Here is a 23,295-nt window from a genome sequence, read left to right as displayed (position 1 = left end):
CCCTCCTCTACGGCAGTCCAACCCAGGGCCTTAGACATTTACAGAGATGTAGATGTCTAGAAATGGCATGGTTTTAGAGTGGCATGTAGATTGGGTTGCTTGTTTGAGGAGAAAGGGAAGCCATTTTCTTGCCACTTGAAGCAGAAAAGGCTTATCTGAAGATTAACTGTCAGAAATTTTTACTGAAGCTCTCCTGAAATGCCTCCTTGATCCAACTTGACCAGTTGCTATAGTGACTTCAGAGGTAGAGGGGACTGGTGTTTTGGGTTGATATCTTTTCTAAACTTTAGAAATTATATTATTTTATCAGGAAAATTATTTGTAAGCCTAGATCACTAGGTTAGCCCTGGCCCAAAGTACCTTTGATGAATGAAATTATCATTAAGGAAAGTCAAGAAGTTTGCTGCTGTTCAAATTTTGGCAGAGGGAGAACTCCAACAGATACCTGGAACACTGAAGTCCTCTGTCATTACTGTACCTTGCTTCTGTGCTTGGCTTATGATCTATTTCTGAAATTCCTCATCTATCTCCTTTTTGGGGTCCAGTTAGTCTATGATCTCCGATGACAAAAATGTTTTTGTGTCTCTGGACAAGTATGTACCTAAGCATAGCCCTTAATAAGCAAATTTAGAGTTCTGATAGCATTTGCAGTCATTCATCAGAGAAACTGAACTTAGTACCTGGTTAAATAGAATAATGAGATAAAAAAAATAAAGTTGCTAGATAGTTTACTTTCTTTATCCCAGTAGACTCACCCTGGGTTTAGCCTTTCAGTGCCATACCACATTTGTCTTCACCTCTTATGGGTCAGTATATCAGGGTCCTCCTCCTTCCTTTCCCATAATAAAAAAAAACAAAAAACCAAAAACCTGAATTTGTCTTAAAAAGTTGATTTGAGGATACATTTTATGACACTTGCCTGAGATGCTTTTTGCTCAGAGTGTAAACACTGATAAAACACTGGAGTTAACTAAACATTGGAGTCACTGATTTGTAACCTGTGAAGTCAAGGAATTGGAGGTAGATTCACTCTTGGACGGATTGTTTATTTGGCATTTTTTTCTGGCATGTTCTTTGATGTTCTAGATCTCCATAAAGGTATTATACTTGTATATAAAACATGCCAACCAGTAACATATATGTGTGAATATGGATCCTGGAGATAACTAGGTAACTCACTTTATCAGGTTATAAGCCTGAACAAAAAGTACCAAGGGATGTAAGAGCCGGGAATTGACAAATTCATTGATCTTGGTTGAAGTGATAGAATGTTTCAACTTCTTTATTACATTTAAGCATTATTATACAGAATGCTCCCCCCAAAATCTTGGTGGAGTTTTAAACTTTAATAGCTTTACAATGCATTAAGACTTTTGAGACATGCTGTATATCTGCTTTATATTTTTACATGGGATTAAACTATATTTGCCATGAATTTTCAGCTTCCTTGCCAGGGAAAAAACTACTGGCTCCTTTGTAGTTATAGTTCCTTCCCATATTGCCTTAGGCTACCATTAACCCTTTGAAGACTAGCATTTTAAAATACAGGGATATTTGGCATATCCAAAGAGTTAGTCCTTCATATATATTGTCTTTTATCTTAGTGCTGGGTAGATTTTTGAGAACACTGAAGGAACACCGAAGTGAAAACTATATCTAGACATAATGATAACATTATTTACAGTTCCACAGTAGAATCAGCTTTAGTTAAGTAAGTTTAGTAAGGTACAAAATCCAGTAAGTTATAACCAATCACTTTAGTTGAGTTAATCGTAGGCTTGCTGAGCTTGCTGCCCTTATGTAGATGGAGCTTTTATGGATTAAAAAATATTTTCTATTGTTATCTCTTACTACAAAAGCTTAAGGCTAAGTAGTAGTTCAATAAGCAAAATTTTATAATTAATAACGAGCATTATTTATATAATATTATTGTGTTAGTTTTAAAGTATCCAAAGTGTTTTATAAATAATATTTGCTAAAAATAATAGGTTAAAATGCTCAAAATGTGATAGCATGCTACAATATTATCACTAAATCAGTCTTCTTTCCCACTTAATATAAAAAATTAGACACCTTCTTCACCTTAGAACTTATGAAAGTACTTATATATAAACATATATATACATATATAATCTATACACTTATATGTATACACACATACACATATATATAAATACTGCACTTAGCACATGACATCTTAAATTCAGTATGATACTTCTTTTCTATGCAAATATTCATTCACATTAAAGTTTTTTGACTTTCCTAACAGATTTTTTATATTCAAGAAAACTTTTTCTGCTATTGACTGGTATCTTTATGAAGTCTAGAAAGTGTTTTGGTAGGTCTGTATGTATGAAAAAGGAAACATCTGAGTACTACTGGAAAAAAAATTACAAAGTAAATTCTACAATTCCCTTAACTATTTTCCTAAGTTTGGGTTTTTTATCAAGCTCTACATATAAATGTTGATATTTATACTTTTAAAACGTTACTAGATATGGAACAGATTTACCTTTTTATGTGGAAGGAGTAGGTTAAATTGTACCCAGTTGTTATGGCAAAGACACAATACAGTGCAAGTACAAATGTTAAAATATCTTAAAATTCAATGGCGAATGAGTTAGTCAGTCATATTCCAACCTAGAAAACAGGCATTCATGTCACCAATTGCATTGTCTTTTGACTAAGGTCATTGGTCTTTATGACTATCAAGTATGAATAGCAATGACTGCTACTACTATTATTTTATTGATGTTAATTTAATATATGGACAATGCTATCCAAAATAATATTTGATTGTGCACAAAATTTATGGATTCCTGATCTTCATAATTTTGTTCACAATTCAATAAACCACTTCTATTTCCCTTAAAAACATTTAGAATGATAAAAATTCATAGCAATAGGTTTTGCTGACAGGACAAAATCAACTGCCAGAAATTATTAACATGTTTGTGTTGGCATCATAAAAAGAAGAAAAAAATAAGCCTGTAAAGGCAACTTTAGATAATTAAGCATGAATTAGAGATTAGCACATCCCCACCCCACAAATTTCCTTCCTCATATTTAAATGAGAATAGAAATTCTCTAAAGTCCAAGATAACATAATTAGAAAATATCAGACTAAAAAGAAACAGAGAGGATGCCTAGTTAGATCTTCTCCATATGGGAATTTCCTCTAAAATATTCCTTACAGGTGATCATGTAACCTCTCTTTGATATCTAGATAAGCAAAAGGAAAGAAAACATACAACACCCCCCTACACACACACACACACACACACACACACACACACACACACACACACTAATTCATAGAAAAGTCAAGTCTATTGAAGGGATGTGACTTAAGTATGTGGCTTGAAAAGAGAAATTCTAAGGAACACATGAAAACTTTTTTCCAAATATGTGAAAGATATCCTCTAGAAAAGGAAATAGGCACTTCCTGCTCCATTTTACAGAAAATTATGACCCAAATCATGAGAGATTGTATGAAAAAAATCTTCCTGAAATCCATATACACTATTTCCATATATTTTACTTTCTCTACCAGTTTATTTTCTTTTTTTCTCTTTATTTCATTTGGGGGAAGGGTGAATGGAGGATTTGAGATAGACCACTCTCTACTTTAGTGAACTCCAATTGCCATAATGCTATCACTCAGTGCAAATCAGCAATCCTTTTATAATATAGTCTTAGAGAATTGCCTAGAGTATCAAGAAGCTAAATGACTTGTCCACAGTCAGACAGCCAATATTTTCTGAAGGTTGGACTTGGCCTCAGGTCTTTTTGGTCTTAACGTCAGCCCCCAATATTACACTGTTTCTTTTTGATAGGATAACAAGTCTAGTTACTCTACTCAAAAAGTGTTTCCTTAAGGTTATTCTGTCATGAACCTTAGTGAATTCATGATAGGTATAAAAATCATAGTTCCTTTTATAAATATGAATGTCATCCTAATAATTCTAGAATTTTGCTAAGAATAAACACCAAGAAGTTGTTAAAACTTTCCACCTTTATTCCATTTTTGAAAATTAGTACAAGATTTGTTCAATTCCAGCATTAATATACTTTTGCTGTTCCCAATAGTTGATCAAAGGCTCCTGACAAGGTTTCGTGGCCATATATCATTAAATGTGTGTGTGAGTGTGTTTACAATTTAACTTTTGGTTTTAATTCATCTGTGGCTAGAGACTTGAATTCATTTGTCAATCAGAACAGTACTACTATATAACTAATCTTCGACTGTCATTTTTGCTTCACCATGCTTATCCTGACCAGTCCGGTTTTGTAGATCCTAGGGAGAGCTAGAGCAGACTTGTGAAATCACCTAACCTTTCACAAATAAGGGAACTGAGGCTTAGAGAAGTTAAGCCCACTGTCACAAATACAGTTAAGTGGTAGAGCTGGGGTTCAGTCAGCGGGATAAGGCCCTCTGATTGTAAATCAAGAACTCTTTCCACTGCGCCAAGTTGCCTCCTTTGAAGGAAAACTTCCTTTGTAGGAAAAAATAGAAAAGAAAAGAAAAATAGAAGTTGAGCAGTTAGGCTCCTTTTTCTAGAATTTATTAATATTACATTATCTGTGTGGGACAATATGCAGAGTCCTTACTTGTTCTTGTTGGTTTGAACATGCTTTTTTAAAAAAGTCCCTTTGTCCTAAGCCTTTCTGCTGATTCTGGGCTTCAGTCTTTCTGAGACTATTCTTGAAGGTGAAATTAATAATAATAAATTAAAATAATAATTTACATTCTGTTAAATATATGGAATTGGTTTAACCTAGGCCTGAAGGCTGCATGTGGCCTTCTAGGTCCTTGGGTGAGGCCTTTTGACTGAATCCAAAGGGATTTGTTCCATAAAACTTGGACTCAGTCAAAAGGCCCCACCCAAGGACCTAGAAGGCCACATGCGGCCTCCAGGCCACATGCTCCCCACCTCTTGACCATTCTGGAAAACAATTTAGAATTATGAAAAAAGAAAGGTGTGAGGAAATAGAATGTTTATACCATTTGTTCCAGTGTTCCAGTGGCTAGGTATAAATACAGTGGAGGTTAAAGACATAAAGAAAAACTCTGTCTATAGCAGAACATCCATAGCAGCACTTTTTATAGAATTAAAGATGTGGGGAACACTAAATGCCCATCTATTAAGGAATGATTACACAAGCAGGAGCACAAGAATGTAATGATGTATCACGACACCATAAGAAGATGGATATGAAGAATTTGGAGAAGCATGAAAAAACAGATTCAGGGGGAAGAAGGCAGAATCAAAAAAGACAAAAATAAAATTGTCCAAAGAACATACTCTCTCCTCGGCTCCACATGGAAAGGCACACAGTACAAATTCTTCACTCATCTCTAACACATTTTCCCCTCTTTTTCCACAGGAGCTTCACATTAAGATATCTCTCATCCATCAATTCCCACTGCTGGAGTGTCTTCTCACAATATTCTATCAGAAATATTGAGGCTACAATAATCATATCTATAACGTCTGTGATATAGATATGCAAAATAAGGGTAACATTTAAGCCAAAATTGGTCAGAAATTTTCCGACCTCTGAAAACAACCTAAGGTTCCATTAAATCCACAGGAATATTAATATTTTGCTCAATATATGTAGTTTGATGCAAAGTATTATTTGATAAGCTGGAGATAAAATGAAGTAATATAGTATCACTAATGATAAACAATAATAGAGTAATTTTACATTTATGATGCAATGAAAAACAATATTATGCATATTTAACCCTGAGTTACATGAAGATGAAGGATTAAACACTCCTACACTATCATAAAGGCAGTTAGCTGGTGCAGTGGTTAGAGTGCCAATTCTGGAGTAAGGAAGACTCATCTTCTTGAGTTTAAATCCAGACAAAGACACTTACTAACCAGCTGTGTGGTTCTGGGCAAATCATTTAACCTTGTTTTCCTCAATTTCTTCATCTGTAAAATGGACTGGAGGAGGAAATGGCCAACTATTCCAGTATATTTCCCAAGAAAACCCCAAATGGGGTCATAAAGAATTAGACATGACCAAAATAACTGAATAATAACAAAGACTCAGAAATACGCTGTGGCTACTAAAACTTTTTCATTACTATTAATATAAAATCTACAATTCTTTATTTTTGCCATATGTAGATATACAGAAAAATTACTAATTTAATTGCATATTATTTTAAAAACCTTTATATTACTTTGAAAACTTTATACTGTTTGCATATGTTCAGTTTATTATGGTTAGCATGCATACTTATTTTAAATTTTATATATAAAAATGTTTCACATATTTTTTAAAATGTTCATGAGGCACAGATAAATGTATTTTTTCAAGTAAAAAGTCACAGGGAAGTCACTGAATGAATTTTCAAAAATTATAATGGCCAAATCTATATCTCCTTGATAATTATTTTCTGTAAAAATAATTAAGCTAAGACTGTATTTTCTCCTCTATTTCGCACTTAAATCAAAGGTATCACACTTCCTCATTCTTCTTCAATAGGGACATAATGACTCTAACCAACTTCACAACATGTATTGAAAAAACTTGTCTTCCTGGTTAAACTTAGTAAAATACATATTATACTTAGCATATTAAACTTGGTATAATGTGTTGTACTTAGTATAAAACAGCACAGTGTTATGTATATATACATATACATACATGTATACATATAATGTGATATATAATATTGTGCAAACAATGAGTACAGACTGCCACAAATCTCCATACATTCATACACATTACTCAAGAGGCAGATAACTTTAAACTCAACTGTAATACTTCACCATAGACTCTATGAATTATGCCTTTACCCTTCTTAATATCACATCCCCTGGATTCAAATGGAATTAGAGAAGAGGTTGAAAAGATGTATTGTATAACTTCTCCAGCTGCTTCATGGACCCCAAATGCTTTTTTTTTTTAAAATTTGTCCTCATTCCTGACATATCTGGGGGAAATTGTCTGAAACAATGCAAGTATTAAGATAGAAAAAGTCATTCTCAAATACAAGCCTGGGATTATATCTATGGAAACAGCTTTCATGTGGTATTTTGTGATGACATTTATAATGTAATGTTTGTAACAATGTAATTTCATTGTATGATAAACATCAATTTACCATAAAAAACAAATACAAACTTGTCACCACTTTCACCTTGTTTCAATTGAATTGGCCTTGTTCAGATAAGCATGCCTATCTCTTACAGAAACAACAGTTTACAGATAAACTGTATGAAATTGTGTATGTATGTGTGTGTGTGGAATTATACTGCCTACTAACATAATTTCATACTGACATATTGTACATATGGCTTCCAAGCTTGCTTTATCTGAATCTTTGCGAATCTATTCTCCATGCTATTAAACGGAGCACATTCCACATCGTTCAAAAGTAATTACACTTTTGTTTAGAGTGTAGGAGACTGCTCTCCCTAAACAATGAAATTCTCATTATTAGAACTGGCACAATAACGGCCCTGGTGTTCACAACACTGTGCATTGTACCATCACAATAACTTATGCTAAGCTTGATGTACAAAGGTACACCAGAAATTTAAATATCTCTTTAAAAACCCACTACATAAAATAACATATTTGCTATTCTAGAAGTCAGACATTGGTCTGACTTTTTAAAAGTTGCAATTAGCATCTTTACATGTTCTATGCATTTTTGAATCTCCTAAATAGCAGTTGTTCTTCTGAACAATCACATTCTCCTAAATCAAGTATCTAAAGTCTATATTTGAATACTGCACTTTAAGAAAACAATATGGTGACTGAAAATTTGAAGGTATAGCTAAAATGTGAAATTTAATGGTTGCTTTGAAAAATTCTGGTAGAGGATAGTAAGCCTGACAGTAAGAAAAGAATCTGACTGTCCTGTGAGTTTAATGAATCCTTTTAGAGCTTAAGGATAGATTCAGTATACTAGAACCCTACTAAGTTATTGTCCTTGGCATTCATGAGTGTGATAAACTTATAGGGAGATCATCTTTAAAAAAAAAGGGTTTTTTGATACAGAAGTAAAAGTTCAGGAAGGAACAGACATATTGTTTTACAGCAAATAGTGTTAGAATAGTGTTTTCATGAATATTGTGATATATGAAATCGTAGTATGTAAGAATCTGCTTCCCAAAGCCCTCATCCCTTCCAGGAATAGGCCATCCAATCAGACAACAGTGTAGATATTTTTAATATGTATTACCATCACACTTTAATTCCAAAATGTCCACTTTAAAACACGAAATATATGCAAAAAAGTTCCTGAGTGGGACAGGGCAGTTGACTTACTTAGCTTAGAAGGAATCCAAGAAGTTAAAATATAATTTGGCCAAGACATGGCATAATTTTAGTAAAAAAGACAGCTGATCATTAAATAACCAAAAATGGTCATATCACATATGTCACTGGAACAATATTCCAGCACACAGAACTACCCTGCGACTACACGGAAACTGAGTGCCAAAATGGTTAGGACACAGCTTCCCAGCTGCCCCTGATGCTGCAACTTCATTCGTCTCCAAACTTACCATGATCCCTGCTGGTGCCTATAAATATCCTTGTCAGTTGGCATTAAGGCATAATTTGGATAGTCATATGCAAGACTAAGCAAATCAACCCTAATCATCCCCAAAACAAGAACTGTTGTTGATAAAGAGCCAAAAAACATCCATGATTGTGGTCTACCAATGAGAAAGGTTGCAAAAGATCAAGTATACTGTTGATGCTAATTAAACAATAGTAAGGTCAATGATGGCACAAGAAAAATTGTAAAAAGAAAAACAAGAAAGCAAAAGATAAAATTTATATGTTTTCTTAGTGGACAAAAGCTGAGAGAGAAGTATTCCTAAATTCCCACCCAAACAATATCAGATTCATTGGATTCAGTGAGACTGTATTCCTATGTGGACACAAACAGTAACAACTGTAGCAACCACAACTCCCACCACTGCCATAACCACCATCAGCACCATCGCCATCATCATCACTTCCTTCAACATTCTTTTAAAACAATTTCTTAGACCGTAAGTCCCTCCAAAGTAGCCCAGGCACCTAGCTTAATATCTTGTATATAATAGGTAGTATGGAAGCAGGAAGACATAGATTCAATTTTGCATGAACAAGTCACTTAACTTCTTATATTTGCAAGCATCTGTCAAATGGAGTTAATAAACCTGGAAGTACCTACCTAAAAGGGCTGTTACTCTCAAATGTGATCATGTGTATAAAGCATTTTGTAAACTTCAAAGACTTACGTAAATGGAAATTTTTATTATAACCTCAATCAATGTTTGAATTTTATTAAGGTACCCTGTTAGAAGAGATGTGATACTTTTTCCAGACACCAGTTAGACTGCATAGCGAAGAACTCATTTACATGATCTGTGCCACAAAACCCATCATAAAGGACCCAACAAAACTGATTGAAGACATTAGAGGCCAAACCAAGAAGTTGGTAAGATCTAGGGTAAGCTACATTATAAAATTTCCTGCAAGAACTTTTTAATTTAGAGAAACATGGCTATAATTAATAACTAGGATGATATTCAAGAAGAAAAGAAAGATAAAATTCCACAACACTTAGTATTCATCCTAAGGGGTATAAAGAATGTGGTAAGGATCAGAGATGGAGTGTTAAAAAGTACCTCAGAGGCATTTATTCCAATGCTATTATTTTACAGATGAGGACTAGGGAGATTAAGTGACAAAATTAGGTTGTGTTTGAACCTGGTCCTTCTCACTCCAGAGTCAGTGCTCTTTCCATTAAAACATTTTGCCTCAATTAGGGAACTTTGTTGCTACCAAACAAGGGTTTTGGTGACAAGTTAACTATCTGTATGAATGTTCAGGGTCTTTTTATATTAGGTAACAGAGGAGTCTCCTTCCTCCTTGCCCTGGGAGGTGCCAGGTTCTTAGCAATCATCATGAAATCTTCCATGCTAAGAGTGTCTTTAAGGAAAATTTTGAATGGTTACATTATTATCCAAAGAAAAATATATAGATAGAGCTTAGTTAAGGAAAAAGAAATAAGGTACTTGAGATAATATTGTGGAAGCAAAATTGGACTACAAGTCAGGACACTGAGGTTCTAATCCTGTGTTGCCATGAAATGGATATTTGACATTTCACATATCATATGTTACCTCTATCATCTATTTTTTTCACTTGAAAAATTAACAGGTTTTATTGTAGATTTCTTAAGGTTCTATGGTAACATAACTCTCCATGAACAGAAATGTATAGAATTTAAGGAACTTAAGTTAGGGATGTAAAGATGTAATTAAGGAAAAAATATTAATTAATCATAATAAAAAATCCTTCCAACCACAGGCATGGCTAGAGAGCCATTAGACAGGTGAATAGGCCCACAGTGTAGTACAATGGAAAGAGCAGTGGCCCTGGAGGCAAAATACCTGGATTCATATTTCTCTCTAATGGTAATGATCTGTGTGACAAAGGACAAGTCACTTAACCTGTGTGTTAGTTTCCTCATCTGTAAAAAACTCTAGATCTATGATCCAGGCAAATTTGAGCCACATTCTATGTACAACTATATTTCTAACCATATTGCAACTAGATTCTGTCATAATCATTTATTATGATTATTATCATTTGTAACTTTCATTATAAATGTCAAATACGATACTTTTAATTTATAAGTTATTATGTACATTTGTCTTCTAAGTTACATTGCAAGCTTTGCGAGGGTAGTATCATGATTAAAAGTTGATCACATGGCTTATTCTTATGAATAAAATGTTCTACACAGAACAAAATTTTGGTTAACACATTAAATAACAAGAAAATTTATGATTTATGGAGATGTAAATATGCAATCAAGTCGATATACATACACGTGTGTGAATGTATATATTAGTTTGCATATGTGTGTGTGGAGATTTATATGTGTGCACCTATTTCTTTATCTGTAGATAGACAGGTGTATATGTAGAGAGATAGAGAGAGAAACTATGAATATGGCAAGCATATTCTTGCTTCAGACCTAAGCCTGAATTTGAATTCAATATGAACACAAAAGGCTAAAATAAGGACAGAATTCATAAGCAAGAAAGTTCAACTTATGGTAAATTCCAGCACATTGCTTCTAAGTATAGTTTTAGATGGCCTTAAGTAAATGTATATGCTACAATATCAACATATCATAATTTTTTATAACTTTTAGAAAAGTTAAGTTAGTATTTTATATCATCATGGTGTTCTACAGGACTATTAACAATGTCCTATTTAGAGAAGAAGGCTGAATGTCAAGCTACTACAGGAGAAGACTGGTCCAAGAATGAATGCAAGGACAAAAGACCACAAGAAAACCTACCACTGTGTTGTGCTGAGAAGTGGGAGTCCTATGGCCACAACTCTCTTGCGTCAGAAGAGAAACTGGTTGAAATTCCTCAGAGTGAGGCTTGTTGGGAAAACTCACATGCAAGGGAAGGTGAAAGGCTGGGAGCCCGTCACTCTCCTCTTCTTCCACTTTCTGTCTGCTTGTCACCATGGCTACCTCTCCATCTGCTTCCCCATACGGAGAGGCTGGTCGCTTGGAAGACATCCTGGAAGGAACAAAAGAGGAGAAAATAATGAAACCTCCATATAAATCCTTAATGCCGTTATTGTGTGGTTAGGGGCCATTGTAACAGAAATGCCTTTTTGTGCTGGCAGAGAGCAGGAAACCATCCAAATACCACTGCAAAGCGTACACAATCAGAAACAATGGCCAAGCAGGTAGCAACAGAACAGTGCTTGTTTGTTGGGAGAATAATACACTAATATAGCACTCTCTTGTATTCTGGCTTCTTAAACAAGAAAATTCACCTAAGAACACTGCATAATGAAAGCCCATTCCTTTTTAAAGGAAAAAAAATACCCATCTAGTTTTACACTTTGATAGGCCTTATTGAAGACAGAATCTGTGAATAACGAACACTACTGTTCAGAGAGGGAGAAACGACATTAGTAATTTCTTTTATTTTTAAAAACCCAAAACCAAAATGCTTGCTATTATCTGGAACTTGAGTTATGTTAAAATTAAGATTATTGTAAAAAAGCAAAAACAGTAGTCAGTGATAGGTGATCTCAAGAGTTTGATATTTAAATATCCCTTAAAAAGTTTGCATGCCTGAATGCCACAACGCCACAAATATTTAAACTGTTTCTCAAACATTGTCAGTTTAGTTGCACTTTCAAGGTCTGAGAATTCCATAAACCTTTTACTTTAGCATTTAGTTCTAATTTCTAAGTTGAAAAAGAAATATAATAAAAGAAGTAGGATTATTTTAATTTTTTTAAAGCTAACGCTAAAATAGTTGGATTTACACTCTTAGGATTTGTGTGCTCATTGCTAGAAATCCAGAAATCAGAAAAAAAGAAACTAGGAAAAATGTTTTATTTTATTAAACTAAGGTTGGTATTTTTGAGAACTATATAAATTTCTTCTGCAAAATAGACAAGAACCTTTTCTTCAAACTTTGATCTGATTCAGAATATTATCAGGAACTGAAAAATATGTAGCAAAATATTTAAACAGAAATGTTAATGTTTCTCAGAATAAAAGTTTTATGGAGAAAGAGGATTGAGATAACACAAGATCTCCATCAAAATATTTAAAATTCATCCAATCTTGAAATAATTAGAAACCCTGAATGCATGCATGAATATATATATATATATATATATATATATATATATATATACACACACACACATACACACACACACAGAGACAAACAAAAGAAGATCAAAGAAACATACTCATCTTAGAACAAAGGAAAGGATGTCATGTCAGAATTCTTTGCTTCAAGACACTGAAAATACTTTTAAAAATGACTAATAGCTGGTCTTTATTAAATTCTTCTCTTATTCCTCCTTATAACATAAAGATAACTTTCCTGTCACATTCTCCTCCCTCCTCCCTACCTCATATGATGAAGTGGCCTTACTCTACTTGTTCAAGCTATCCCAGCCCTTCTCCTTCAACAGATCATCCCTTTTGTCATGCCCATTCTTTCACTTATTTTCAGTTTCTCTCCCTCTGCTAACTTACCTCTTATTGCCTACAGACATACTCATGTCATCTATCCCGAAAAAAACAAAAATCAAGCTTTTTTTTGGATCCTATTAACTATCATTCCCTATCCCTTCTGCCCTCTGTAGCTAAACACCTCAAAAAGGCCATCTACAAGAGGTACTTCTACTTTCTCTCCTCTCACTCTTTTCTTAACCCCTTCCAATCTGATTTTCAACCTTATCATTCCACCAAAACAGCTTTCTCCAAAGTCAGTAAAGATCTCTTAGTCACCAAATCCAGTGGTCTTTTCTCAGTTTCATTCTCCTTCACCTTTCCCCTCTCTGCAGCCCTTGACCTGGTTGATCACTCTCTCCTCAATTGTCTCTTCTCTTTAGGTTTTCTGGATACCACTCTCTCCTGCTTTTCTTCTCACCTATTTGACTTCTCCTCTGTCCCCTTTGCTGCATCCTCTTCCAGATCATGCCCTCTAACTGGAGGTTTTTCTCAGGGTTCTGTCCTGTGCCTTTTCCCCTACTATCTCTATATTTTGCTAGGTGATCTCCTCGGATCCCACAGATTAAATTACATCTCTATACTGATAATTCTTAAATCTACCTTTCCTGCCCTAATCTCTGTTGACCTCCAATCTCACATGTCTAACTGCCTTTTTGACATTTTAAACTGGATGTCCAGTAGATTTCTTAAACTCACCATGTCCAAAATTTTCATTTTCTTTGCTTCTAAACCACCTCCACCTCCCACCTTCTCTATTACTGTAGAGGGTATTACCAACCTTCTAACCCCTAAGGCTTGTCACCCTCTCCCACCTCCCCATCCAAGCTGTTGTCAAGATCTGCTGATTTCACCTTTGCAACATCTCTCAGATACCTACCTTTCTTTCCTCTGACACTGCCACCACCCTCATGTAGGCCCTCATCACCTCACACCTGATTACTGTGATAGCCTGCTGGCAAGTCCGCCTGTATCACATCTCTCTGTGCTCTAGTTCATCCTCCATTAAGTCACTAAAGTGGTTTTCCAAAGGTACAGATCTGATCATATCATCCATAAACTCCCTACTACCTCCAGGATAAAATTTAAAAAATGCTCTGCTTGGCCATCCTAAAGGCCATCATAATCTAGACCTTTGCTATCTTTCCAGCTTTCTTATCCCTTACTCCCCAATATGTACTTTTTGATCCAGTGACTTTTGGCCTCTTGGCTGTTCTATAACAAGATACTCCATATCTATGCTCTTGGCATTCTCTCTAGATGTCCACTAGGCCTTGAATACTTTACCTCCTTGGCTCTGAATTAGCTCTAACTCCCTGGCATCTTTTAAGTTCCATCCAAAATTCCACTGTTTACAGGAAGTTTTCCCCAACCCCTCTTAATTCCAATACTTTCACTCTGCTAATTATTTCCTATTAATCCTATATGAGGCTAGCTTTATGTATATATACATACATGCACACACACACACAAAATGCCTAATGTCCCCCCCCCCCCCAACTTGTGTCAAGGGATTCAAGGCTGATGGGTGGGACAAGATGAGTTTTTTTTTTCTATGCCCTTGTTCAAAGTGGGGTAGGGGAGTAATCCAGCAACACCATCCCCTATAATAAAAAGAGACAGAGTATTTGGTCTCAGAGAGACGTGTAGTAGTACAGCAGGAAGAACCTGGGAGTTGAAGTTAGATGAACTAGGTCCATATTCTGGTTCCTTCAGTCACTGCTGAACTTTGGTCAACTGACTTGCCCTCTCTAGACCTCAGTTTCCCCACTTGTAAAGTGAGGGACTAGATGAAATGGTCTCTGAAGTTCCTTCTAGCTCTGACATTCTACATTCTAAAGTCCTTTCTAGCTTAGACAGCCTATAAAATTGAAAAGGAACATCAACTAAAGGTGGAAAACAGTAAGAATGAACAGGTCTATAACTATCTATATTCATTAAAGATCAGGGAACCCTTTCAAGATATCTCATCACTTCCTAATGTTGTCCTTAAGTTAACTTCAGTCCTTGTCCATTTCTCTGTACTATTAGCAATGGGAACTTGTAGAAAATATGAATAAAGTCTCTACTTTATCCCAGAGGCAGCTGGGCAGAGAACATGAATCTGAGGCCCTTTCTATAGGATATCTTGGGTAAAAGGAACTCAAGCAGAACAAGTTAAAGGGATAGGCAAGCCAAACCCTGAAGCTAATGGAAGACAAGAAAATGGGAGCAAAGGGTGCTGGTTTAAGACTGTGAAGTATCTCTCAGGGTTTCAGGCCATGCTGCAGTCCCCCTCTTCACAAAATCTTAGAGATGCAAGATTGCTCACCAGGTACCTAGTACAACCCTGTAGTTGAAAACAAATGCCTAGTAGAATATTACCAATGAAGGATTGTGTATGCACTTTTGGATGGTGCTTATGGTGGGAAAATTCTATTTTTCTATTGCTTCCAGAATAAAATAAAAACTCCTCAGCTTGATATTTAAAGATCTCTACAATACAAAGTGTTTCTGCCCTATGTCTCCAGACACTTCTTTTTTAAATGTTAATGATGACCTTTGTGTGTTATACCATAGTCATTTTCTGATACACCACACCCTGATAAAACTCTTCCATGTAACAAAGAAAAATATTTAAGCACTGACACCAAGACCTTCTCTGACAGTATGTAATAAATAATAGCTATATGGTACTTTATTTATATGGCACTTTAAGGTGTGCAAAGCATTTTACACACAGTATGTTTCATCCTCACAAAAACCTTGGGAAGTAGGTGCTATTATTGTACTCATTTTATTGATAAGGCAACTGAGGCAAGCAGAGCTTAAGTTACTTGTCCAAGGTCACACAGCTGGTAAATATCCAAGTCCAGATTTGAACTCAGGTCTTCGTAACTAGATTTAGTACTCTATCTGCTTGACAATATTTCACCCCTATTCCCAGGTCTACAAACTCTCCTGAGAGGAGGAAAGTGTGTTTCATTATTTGTTTTATGAAACCAATATTGCTCATTATATTTAATGTGAGTTCACTTTTACAGATGATTTCACTTATAGTATTTTATTCATGTATGTTCTGGTTCTGCTCTCTTTCATCTGCCTTAGTTCACAAAAGTCTAGATTTATATGCTAATATCTTAAAATTGAAATTTTATAAGTGAGAAAATTTAAGCTCAGAGCAGACAAATAACCTGAGCATCTAAACATGGGCCCCCTAATTCTAAGTCCAGCACTTTGCTCTGTGTCATAATATTTAGGTGTTTGTTCATAAGAATAAAAATATTAAGTTATCACGGATAAAGTTTTGAATTGCATTTAATTAAATTAGAATGGAGTAAAGTTCTCAGCCTCACTCTCTCTGCCTGAGTCACTGAAGTCCAGTGGCAGGACAAAAATCAAGATACCTGGTGATGGTCTATGGTGCTGTGGATGGTCCTGGCATCTTCCATGCCTGACCAAACTCTCAGATCTCCATAGTACCTGCTTCAGCCACCTTCAGGGTCCTTTGGACAAACTGTTCTCATCCACCCATTCCATCAGGGAAAGTCTTCACATGCTTTGGGTAGACATCTCCTTAACTCAGTCCACAGGACTGAGGCCTGTTGGTTAACCTCAATCTGGTTTAGCCCATCTGCTGAGATGGTTTACTGCAGTGTGGCCGCTGCATATACTACAACTTCTTGGAGTCACAGGTGAGAGCTATGTGAAGATGGACACCAAAGGTGGATGAGCAGTCTTGAAAAAGTGTTTATAGGGTGTTTAAGGAGGACTAGCACCTCTGGTGTGAGTGCATGCCAAATAATAAAAATTAACATTTCTATAGAGCTTACTATGTGCCAGGCACTGTTGTAAGCCCTTTTCAATTTTTATCCCTTTTGATCCTGCAACAGATAGGTACAACATTTAATACAACAACCCTTCAAAAGGACCTAATTCAAGTACTGGCTTTAGCATTTACTAATTATGTGACTCTAGCAAGTCATTTATCTGTCAGCCTCAGTTTCCTTATCTGTAAAATGAAGTGACACTTGAACTATCTACCTCACAATTATTTTGCGGAAAGTATTTTATAAAACTCAAGTAGGAGCTATTACTGTTTCTAAAAATCCCCACCATTGCCTAGATACAGAGGAAATATTCTTTATTCTAGAAATAGAATAATAGGTATTTTATATAGCTAAGTTGAACAAGTTTTTTAGTTTTTACACCCAATGTAACTAATGTGATAAGAAAAGTCATCAGACAACAAAATAATTTCTAGAAATATGTCTACTTGAACTTTCAATATCTATATATTCAAAACACTTGATCAATCTAATTATTTCAGGAGACAGCTGAGGGCAAAGGTACAAATATCAGTATGCATTTAGCATATTTAGGATTACTGTCAGAGAAAATTTAGAGTTTGCAGAGTATGGAACTAAAATAACTTCACCTCAAATAAATTTCTTGTAACTGATAGGGACTATCCTGGAAAGAAAGGAGAGCTAGAAAATCCAACCCTGAACCCCACTGACCTGACAATTTGACCTGACAATGAATTCTTTCCCTTTCTTTCTTGTACTCATGATTGATAACTTTGGTTTCCCCTAATGCCCAAGTGTCCCATTGGTCCAGATGGACAAACTGATCTTAGCTTCTTGGAGTTCTCAGTGCGGGTCGGCTACCTTGATGGTATCTGTATCACACTGATGTTGATCTCATGCTGATACCATGGTTATTAATTAAAGTTGCAATCTTTGAGGTATTTCCTACATGGATACATAGTAATTGTACCATTCCTACAGCACGTCTATGACCAGAAAATAATGTCAGTGTATTTTTTAAATTAAATTTGGCTTGGCAGAATCCATTAGCAGGTAAGTTATACCTTGGATAGACCTCTGAACTTAAAGTCAGGAAGACTTGAATTCAAATCCAGCCTCATATATTTACTGAATGTGTGATCTTAAATAAGTGACCTCACTTACCTTTACTGTAAAATGCAAATAATAGCATCTTCTTCTCAGCATTGTTGTGAAGAGAAAATGAGATATTTCTGAAGAGTTTTAAAAATTTTCAAGCAAGCTATTATTATTAAATGCTAGCAAAAATTATTTTCCTTTAACACTTTCGATTTGAAGGGATTTTGTAAGTACTATTGAACAAGGCTTTCCTTGTTAAGGAAGGGGAAATTCTAAAATTTAAAAAACACATATGGAGACACCAAAGTTAAATAATTTGACTAAAATTAGAGTTAATCTTTGAAAGAACTGTAAATAAGGCCCTTGTGTTCTAAAGAACTATCCATACCTAAAGATTCTAGAATAAATTGCCTTTTTAATATATGTTCTTTGGTAATTTATATTCACTCCTGACAGCAATAACACATTGGTATAGAACTTTAAAGTTTGTGAAGCACTTTCTTTACAGCAGCTCTATGATACAGGTAGCAGTACTAATTTCATAAAGTTATTATTTAAAATATTGTTGTTCACTTCTGTTCAACTCTCCATGTCCCCATTTGGGGTTTTCTTGGTAAAGATACCAGATTGGTTTGTCATTTCATTCTTCAAATAATTTTATAGATGAAGAATTGAGATAAACAGGGTTAAGTGACTTGCCCTGATTACATAGCTAGTAAGTGTCTGAAATTGGATTGGAACTCAGAAATAGGAGTCTTCCTGGTTCCCAGTCCAGTGCTCTATCCATTGGGCCACCTAGATGCACTTATTTTTACAAAATACATTTAAAAACAAGGAAACCAAAATGAATAATGCTATAATATGATTACATGGATAGTAAAGATCAGAGATTAGTCTGCCAGTCAACTTGCTTATGGATATTCAACCAGTAAGTGTTTGAAATGGTACAATTCGAGTACTCTAGTCATCTTTCTATTATGCCACAATCTCACAAAATGAAAAGGGAAAAGGGAAGTATTTATTAAGCAGCTATTATGTGTCAAGCACTGTGTCAAATGCTCAGCAGATATTCTTTCATTTGATAATGAAATGAAATTCTACATTTTGAATGAAAACAAATCAACCAACTTGGAATTAAGTTGTTTGTTTTTTTTTTCCTTCTAGAAATACTGGAATTTTCTCTTTAAAGAGTTGACCCTATGGATGTATAGCATCTGATTCAGATATTAATTGACGTGCTGGGATATAGTGCCTTCTACTGGTTATTCCTTCTGAATCACAGGATTATTTCTAAAAGAAATAACACTTTAAAAAGTATTTTAAAACCCCTCCGACTCACAAAGCTTCTCCTGATTATTCAAATCTAAAGGGACATCTTCCTTTGTATTTATCATCTACTTTATACATGCATTAGGCAATTAATTACAGTCTTCTCTGTTTGATCTTTACTATTCACTTAATCATATTATAGCATTATTATTTTAAATAACTTGTCCACACCCCCAGCAGCTATATTTATAAAAGGCTTGAGGACTGTCATTTAAAAAATCTTTATATCTCTGGTATCCATCACAAAGCCTTGAGTACACATCAATAATTGATGGCTACATACTTCGGATATCCACATGTGAGCCCTGGAATGCCAAATGTCTCTAACACAGTTGTAGAAAGTTACCTGAGTCTTTCTCATAGTTTTTCCCTTTTGTTCTGAGTCTTTTACAACATGATTAATATAGAAATATGTTTAATATGATTGTATATGTATAGCCTATATCAGATTATTTGCTGTCTTGGGGAAGAAGGAGGGGAATGAGGGAGGAAGAAAAAAATTGGAACTCAAAATCTTATAAAAGGGAACATTGAAAACTAACTAAATAAACAAATAAAAAAACAAAATGAAAGAAAAAAGTAACCTGAGTCTTAGAGAGGTTTAAGTGACTTTCCTACAGCCTCAAAGCTAAGAGGTAGGATGTGAACATGGGTCTTTCTTCACCTACTGGGGATGGTTGGGAATAAACACTTAATATAGTGCATACAATGTGGCAGGCACTGTTCAAAGTGCTTTTTACAAATAGTTCATTTGATCTTCACAGCAACCCTGAAAGTGGATACTATTATTCTATCCATTTTACAGCTGAATAAATTAAATCAAACAGAGGCTGAATGACTTGTTCAAAGTCATACAGCTTGTATTGGAGGCCAAAGGTGAACTCAGGACTTCCTGATTCCAGGCCCAGTGAACAAATTGGGTCTGGAGTTGAAAAAGAACAAACACAGCCTAGATTACTTTCAAAAAATTACAAAGTATCTTTAATCATTCCACGTTTTCCACCAAAAATACTCATCTTTTTAATTCCAATATTCTACTAGTGTGACTGTAGGACAGCAAAAGAAGAGAATACAGCAGTCCCCAATGAATTAAAAATCAATTCTTTTATAGAAGGCGAAGGAAGGTCTCACGGTATATACAAGTGGGTTACAACATATAAACAGTGGAGAGATTCAAAGAAAACAGAAATAGAAAATAATGGTATGAAGAGACTATGAACTCGTCATGGGGCAAGGGCAAGGGATGATAGGTGGACAGCCAGAGTACTTCATTGGCATTCTCACGTTGAACCAATACTGTCAGAAAGAAGCAACTGCAGAATGGTGTGTGGGACCCCTAGAGAGAAGCTGTTGCAGAGCATGGACCAGAGTTATACAGGATAGGCAGGCATGTATGGATTTGGATCTGTATTATTGCAGAAAAGTCCCAAATCTTCAAGATCATAAATGTATTTAGGTACTTTAAGATATTCATGTTAGCACCATGAGAATAAAGGGTGATGAGGACAGTTATAGCTAATATTTACATAAGGCTCTAAAATTTGTGAAATATTTTACAAGTTATCTTATTTGGTCCTCAAAACAAGGAAGTAGGAGCTATTATTATCCTCATTTCAAAGATGAGGAAAATGAAGCTAAGGGAAGTTAAGCATCCAGGTTTACACAGCTAGTGCCTGGGGAAGATCTTCCTGACGGCAAGTCCAATACTCTATTTTCTGCATTATCCAAAACTACACTGTATCTTTTGTTCCCAAATGTTGCTGTCCTCTTTCATGTCGTCTACATTGAATTAGTAAAAGTGCTAAAGATAAGATATTCTATCAAGAAGACTTTGCTGTTAAATCAACAAGTAATCAATGTTTATTGTGTTCCTTGCATATGCAAGTTACTGTGTAAAGTGCTGTAAAAGATAAAAATAAGATATCACTTTCACCCTTAAGGAGTTCACATTGTTAACATATAGATACATGAAAAGGTAATAAGGAAGTGAATGAATGAAGAAAATTAAAAACTTAACACTGGAATTGTATAGAAGAGGGAGTATAATTCTAGCCAACATATTTTGGAAGGCTGGAGAGAAGCAGCGGAATCTGAGTTGGCTTTAGACGACCTGCCAGATTTTGTCAGAGAACAGAAGCAAGGGCATTCTAGGCAGCAACAGCAGCACGTCAAGAAATATACAGGAAAACAACTCTAGGTACACTAAACAAAAACTTCTCCTATAGTTTTATAGAAATTGAAAATATTTTATGTAATACAATCACTTTTTCTAATGACATATACCTTGAACTGCCCTTTCACAAAATTCACACACTACTCTTTCTATATGTTCTGATTTTTCTACCTTTTCCTTAAATATATCTTCCTACCAGACAAATATAAGGTACTGAGCTGTGCTCCTTTACTATTCCATGAAATGAAATAAAGATATTTATCAAAAGAAGGGCTTTACAGGCAAAGGAAACAACCTTAGCAATAACATAGGCATAAGCATGTTTATGTGGCTACTAGATATTAAATACAGATGTACAACAAAGATTACATTTTCAATAATATCCAGATGCTTTTTAATCAATTTTAGACACTTGTATTCTTGAAATCATTTCTATAATTTAAAAACCACTTTATTATTAATTTTGACATGGTGTGTACCATCCCTTTCTCATCAACTTCATTTTTATCACATTTGGACTCATGATCAAGTTCACTAAACTAGAAAATGTTAAAAAAGGAATTAAAATTACGAACAATTCATGGAACTAAAAATAAAATCATGGAGTTATTCTATATATTCTTCATTCTATATTTTAGCTAAAAGGAAATAAACTAAATGTACTAAATACCTATGTATTATGTATGAATGGCAGAGTGATAAGGAATAGTTATTTATGACTCAATCTATTTAAAACTTTTATGGATGAAAAACATTCCACTAAATCAGCAGAAAATGAATTCTTTCTTTGAATATTTAAAATTGTTATTATTAATTAAAAATGATCGACCACTAAAAAATATCCAAAGAAAACATGCTCTAGTAAGAGACTTTCATGGTAACTAAATAACAAAACAAAGGCTGATCTTTTCTTTGTTCTTTGTTGTCACTGGGATGTAGTACAAGTTCATATCAAGTAGTTCACTAAACTTATTGTTTCTCCTTTAAGGAGTAAGTAGCACCACTTTTCATTCAAAGACAGAACTTGCTCTTCTATTACAAGCATCAATCCACTAACCAAGCTATTTCAAAAACACTTATCTGGTTCCCCAATAAAATAGTAATGGAAGGGCATCATAAGATGAATAAATGAGAAGCCACAAGCTGAAGTGCAGAAACAGAAGAAAATGACAAGAGAGAAATCAAAGGAGACAAGAAAAAAAAATCAGACAGGTCTCTGTTGTTTGAAATAGCAATTAATTCCTATCAATCATTTAAAGGAATTGTTGCTTTTTCAAAATTTTGACCATATATTTAAGTTAATAGTGAAAAATGGCAATGTAAACGAATTTATCTGTAGATGTGAAGATTAATAGTTATTTAAAAGCATGCGAAATGAATAATTTTTGAAAAAAACAGAATAAAAAGTAGCCAAAATTTACTATATTCAGTAAATTGTATATATGCATGCACATATATGTAAACAATTCACTACATATAGTAAATTTTGACCAATTTACTACGTACATATGTACATGTATATACATATATCATATCATGAATACCTATAATAGATTATCAAAATAGCAAATGTTAAGCATACATGACAGTTTTCAGATGAAAGCCAAAGTATGCACATACATACACATTATTATTATGTTGCTGACACATACACAATTTTTCACACACATTGGTAAATATTATAGTTCACCATTCAGGATATGGCAAGAAATGGCTCAGAATGCTGTTTAAATGCTATTTTCTCTAGAGCCAAAAATATCTTTTGACAAGAGCTGGGTTATTAAAATATTTTGCAGAAACTTTTTATAAAATTGATGTATAACACACAACTCAAAAGTTTTCAAAGATATTTGTTGTACCAAATG

The 23,295-nt window shown here is 34.6% G+C and overlaps 1 protein-coding gene across 14 annotated transcripts in view; it reads right to left on the bottom strand.

Moving 5' to 3' along the window:
- Positions 1 to 23,295, bottom strand: part of SOX5 (SRY-box transcription factor 5) — a 1,296,482-nt gene that overhangs the window by 405,789 nt on the left and 867,398 nt on the right. For 9 of the 14 annotated variants that reach the window (XM_072653487.1, XM_072653486.1, XM_072653490.1 and 6 more), the window contains one exon: positions 11,345 to 11,576. In XM_072653487.1, coding sequence (XP_072509588.1) covers positions 11,345 to 11,575 — 231 coding nt within the window. In that variant the 5' untranslated portion in view covers position 11,576. The remainder of the gene's footprint in view (positions 1 to 11,344; positions 11,577 to 23,295) is intronic. The other 5 variants (XM_072653496.1, XM_072653498.1, XM_072653497.1 and 2 more) reach the window with 1 other exon arrangement.

Source organism: Notamacropus eugenii, chromosome 3 (assembly GCF_028372415.1).
Source record: "Notamacropus eugenii isolate mMacEug1 chromosome 3, mMacEug1.pri_v2, whole genome shotgun sequence".
NCBI classification, from domain to species: Eukaryota; Metazoa; Chordata; class Mammalia; order Diprotodontia; family Macropodidae; genus Notamacropus; species Notamacropus eugenii.
This window is presented reverse-complemented; position numbering and strand designations above follow the sequence as displayed.